General features: G+C 45.9%; 1 protein-coding gene across 1 annotated transcript in view; it reads left to right on the top strand.

Annotated features, from left to right (window-relative positions):
- The window catches only part of EEF2K (eukaryotic elongation factor 2 kinase), a 44,187-nt gene that overhangs the window by 26,707 nt on the left and 12,480 nt on the right, over positions 1-5,000 (top strand). The window contains exons 8-10 of the mRNA XM_032230965.1: positions 1,615-1,747; positions 2,710-2,837; positions 4,373-4,574. Of these exons, the coding sequence (XP_032086856.1) occupies positions 1,615-1,747; positions 2,710-2,837; positions 4,373-4,574 (463 nt within the window). The remainder of the gene's footprint in view (positions 1-1,614; positions 1,748-2,709; positions 2,838-4,372; positions 4,575-5,000) is intronic.

Below are 5,000 nucleotides of genomic sequence, written 5' to 3'. Positions count from 1 at the left end.
CTGTCTGTATGTATGTATGTATGTATGTATGTATTTAGAGTTACAACCCCTGGTATGCCCAAATAGGGAGGAAGTCCACTGCCTCCATTTTCTGTCTATCAGCTCGTCACAAGAGACCATCCAGACAGAAACCCAATACGTTTACTGTTGCCTTTATTACATTTGTGTTGGATGTGTTAATCACTAAGCCACAGAGTTCTACTCCTTATCAGCTGAGCCAGGGAGATAGGTATGTATTTAGAGTTACAAATTTGGGCATACCAGGGGTTGTAACTCTAAATACCTATCTCCCTGGCTCAGCTGATAAGGAGTAGAACTCTGTGGCTTAGTGGTTAACACATCTGCCTAAGATGCAATACAGCACAGGTTCTAATCCCAGTAAGGGTATGGCTAGCTGATGAGAGCTAAATAGCTTGAAATAGATCTATACTAGTCTCCCTTTATTTATCAGCACAAATACAACACACACGCATACATACATACATACATACATACATACATACATACATATATATATATGGTGTGTATGTTCTAGCATAACTCTAGAACACCTCGAGTAATTTCAACCAAACTTGGTACACAGATTACTTACTCCCTGGAAACAAATACTGTGGGGATAAGATGCCCCTAAATACCCCTCAGGGCTGTGTGTTCTGTTAAGATACAGCCTGTTGTGCCTTATAATGGCTTCTACTGTACAGCGCAGTGGAGTTGCCATGGTAACGGCTTCACGGTGCTCTACAAGGGGGCTCCCTCTAGTAAGGGGGGAAATCCAACATTAGAAATAATGCTATATTTGACAGGTTTATAATAAATAAATACCCGGGCAACACTGGTGTCAGTGTTCCAAGTATCATGTAGAATTAAATCAGAGTCCGAGGCAAAACGACCCTTAAAGTTCCAATTTAATAAATCAGACATCTTAGCACATCTGTGGAAACCCAATTCTGGAAGTTACCTAGGATTCCCACCCAGTTGAAAGTTCATCATCTTGTCCCCACACCCACAAATCCATCATATGGTCCAATCTTCTTCTTCCACGCTGGCATCTCCACTCAGCTGCTTCCGGTCAGGTGCAGAGGTGCGGAGACAAAAGATGACCTTGGGCTTCTAGAAAAGAATGAGAACAACACATTCAACAATTCTACTCCTTTCTATTCCCCCCTCCCAACTACTACACTAATGAAACAGCATAATGAAATAAGAGAGAGTGTGGCAGGCCAAAGATCCTAAAAGGGATATAACTGCAGGCCTGACAGCTGTGTTATCAGATACACACACACACACACACACACACACACAGAGTGCAGGCAGCCACCAAAAGTCACCCATACAAATAAAAACAAGATGGCCTCATATTTGTGTTTAGAGAACGTTTATCGGGCAAGAAGTCCAGAAACGGTTTCCCTTTTCAAAACTCCGCAACGCTTAAAAGTTTTATTTAGCCAACCTATCGCCACTTCGGCCGTTCAACCTTGCGCAGGCTAGTTTTGGAATAACTGGGTTTGGGGAAAAGTCATTGGCCCTGACCCTGAGCGAGGACAGAGACTCCCCGTAGAAGCTGACCTGGTTTTCTCTTCCCGTCAGGCTGATGCAACGTCCGTTCTCTTGCAGGCCTTCAGCCATTTCACCTTCGAGCGCTCCGGGCACCAGCTGATCATTGTGGACATCCAAGGAGTTGGAGACCTGTACACAGATCCTCAGATCCATACCGAAAGCGGCACAGATTTTGGAGACGGGAATCTCGGTAAAAAAACAGAGCGATTGTTTGTCCTTTTGGGGGAGGGGCTGAACTTCTTCAGGGATTAGGGAATGGAGAAGGGGATCAGTTTCAGTTCTGGGTAGAAAGAATCTTTAAACATGGGCCAGATGTGCTGATGAGAATGGATGACCTCAAGTTGTCGTCAACTTTCCACAGGTCATTTAGCGATGATTCGAAAAAAGGGACCGAGGACTGTTTTTCACACTTAACGATTCTCGCGGCATCTCCATAGTCCCTTGATAGAAATTCAGACACTTGGCAACTCATATTTATGACGGTTGCAGTGTCCAACTTTTGCGATCTTCCGACAAGCGAAGTCAACAGGGAAGCTAGACCCCGCTTAACAACTGCGTTACTAACTTAACAACTGCAGTGATTCACTTAACAACTGTGGCAAGGAAGCTCGTAAAATGGGGCAAAACTCAGTTAACAAATGCCTCACTCAGCAACAGAAATTTGAGGCTCCATTGTGATCATAAATTGAGGACTACCCCTATTGCGATGTTGTTGTGGAGACCTTGGTGCTTCTAAATTTGCTTGTTGGCTTGCAGACGTTTCATTATCTGTCTAGGTAACATCATCAGGGCAAGGGGGTGTGGGGGTTTCCCCCCCTGTTTATATATAGGAGCCTGCCCTGCCAACGTTGGTGGGGGGTGTGGTTTTCTCCTTGGCAGTTCCTTGATTAGGGTATTGTTTTCTTCTTGATTGTTTGTCTGGTGTTCATCCCTGCTTATCTGGCCTATTAGTTGCTGGAAAATATCTAGTTTTTGTTTTTATTGCCTCCTTTAAATGATGTGCACATGTGGTTAATCTCTATGTGTCTGTTGATGGCTGATTTGTCGGAATGGATCTTGACTTTGAGAAAAATCGCTAAGCTTCTATGTAAGGCGCTGCACCTCAAAACGATTTCTCATTCTTTCCACGGATGGTTCTCTTATCTATCCCAGGTGTACGAGGGATGGCCTTGTTCTTCCATTCTCACTCCTGCAACCGGATTTGTCAAAGTATGGGGCTGATGCCTTTTGATCTCTCCTCCAAAGAGAAAGACGCCTTATTTCGCAGTACCAAACTACTTGTAAGTATTGTTGGCAAAGGCGCTTTGAATCCAAGGAACGGCTGGGGGCCATTTTGTGAAGACGGCCTGGTTCACGAACCCCACAAAATGGCTGCATTCTTTGAACTGAAGCTTGTCTCATCTTAAAAGTGACCTGATAATTGATTTACCATGTTTCCCCAAAAATAAGACAGGGTCTTATTTTCTTTTGACCCCCCCCCCAATAAGCGCTTGGCCTTATTTTCGGGGAGGTCTTATTGTTTTTGAGTTGCAGGAGGCGGCGAGCATGGTCACCTCATGGCTGCTGCTGTGTGGCAATATTTTGGGGGGAGGGCTTATTTTCGGGGGGAGGGCTTACTTTAGCGCATGCGCTCAAAAGCCCAATCGGGCGTATTAGCCAGGGAGGGCTTATTTTCAGGGAAACAGGGTATGAAGAAGAAATGCAGGAATTGGGTGTGTCTAGTTTAATGAAAAGAAGGACTAGGGGAGACATGATAGCAGTCTTCCAATATCTCATGGGCTGCCACAAAGAAGAGAGGTGGCGCAGTGGTTAGAGTGCAGTACTGTAGCCACTTCAGCTGACTGCTAAGCTGCAGTTCAGCGGTTCAAATCTCACCGGCTCAAAGGTTGACTCAGCCTTCCATCCTTCCGAGGTGGGTAAAATGAGGACCCAGACTGTGGGGGCAATATGTTGACTCTGTAAACCGCTTAGAGAGGGCTAAAAACCCTACGAAGCAGTATATAAGTCTAACTGCTATTGCTATTGCTAAGAGAGAGTCAGGCTACTCTCCAAAGCACCTGAGGGCAGGACAAGAAGCAATGGGTGGAAACTAATCAAGGAGAGAAGCAACCTAGAACTAAGGATAAATTTCCTGACAGTTAGAACAATGAATCAGTGGAACAACTTGCCTCCAGAAGTTGTGAATGCTCCAACCCTGGAGGTTTTTAAGAAGAAGTTGGATATCCATTTGTCTGAAGTGGTGTAGGGTTTCCTGCCTTAGCAGGGGGTTGGACTAGAAGACCTCCAAGGTCCCTTCCAACTCTGCTATTCTATTCTATTTATTCTATTCTATTCTATTCTATTCTAAAAACACTGCATTAGAAGATGTAAGGTCAGGACCTTGGACAGCATGGAGTATTAACACAGCTGGTTGACCCCTGTCGTTTTAACCATCTTTATTCATTTGTTTATTTAATTTATTGATCAAATGCATGAGCGGCTTAGAAACTTTAAAACTACTAATTATATCTTCTGTGGAGATACTCAAACATCTAGGTCATGGGTGATCCAAAAGTGTTTTTTTTAAGGGTTTCCTGCCTAAGCAGGGGGTTGGACTAGAAGACCTCCAAGGTCCCTTCCAACTCTTGTTATTTCTACTCTATTCGAACCGAAGCTTGGCTGGCCTTAAAAGCGACCCGATAACTGATGGATAAGTTGAAACGGGATAGAATTTTGCACCATTTGAACGGGCAGCTATAATGCCTACTGCGGCTCCAGCAGAGACGTGGTGGCTGAGGGAAATCCCTGGCTGAGGTTTTTGTGTTTCTCTGCGCAGGAATCAGCTCAGACTGTCGTGCGGGGCACCGAAGAGAAGTGTGGCAGTAGCCGTGTGCGCACCGTATCGGGCACCCGTCCCCCGTTCCTTTCCCGCCTTTCCGAAAACTCAGGGGATGAAAGCATGAGTGATAGGGCCTTTGACTCCCTGCCCTCCTCCCCGTCTTCAGCCACGCCTCACAGCCATAAGATGGAGGGTCTCCGTAAGTGCCCAGATGGTTTTTTTCCCATCAGACGTTGGGGGGGAACTGCTGGTTCTAGAAGCAACCCGGAATTAAGGAGAAGCTTCCTAACAGTGAGGACAATTAACCAGGGGAACAGCCTGCCACCAGAAGTTGTGGGTGCTTCCTCCCTGGAGGTTTTTAAGAAGAGACTGGACAGCCACTTGTCTGAAACGATATAGGGCTGGGATGGCGAACCTATGGCATGCGTGCCACAGGTGGCACGTGGAGCCATTTATCAGGGCACATGAGGTGTTGCGCTGTCAGTTGAGTTCAGCCTTTTTTAAAGCCATTTTTTGCCCTCCCCAGGCTCCAGAGGCTTTAAAGGAGCCTGGGGAAGGGCGAAAAGAGCCCTCCCCCCCCTTGGAGGCCCTGAAAACACTGAAAAAAGTGACTTATGACCACTTT

Source organism: Thamnophis elegans, chromosome 14, assembly GCF_009769535.1.
Source record: "Thamnophis elegans isolate rThaEle1 chromosome 14, rThaEle1.pri, whole genome shotgun sequence".
Lineage (NCBI taxonomy): Eukaryota > Metazoa > Chordata > Lepidosauria > Squamata > Colubridae > Thamnophis > Thamnophis elegans.
The sequence above is the reverse complement of the archived record's forward strand: the minus strand, read 5'-3'. Positions and strand labels throughout refer to the sequence as shown.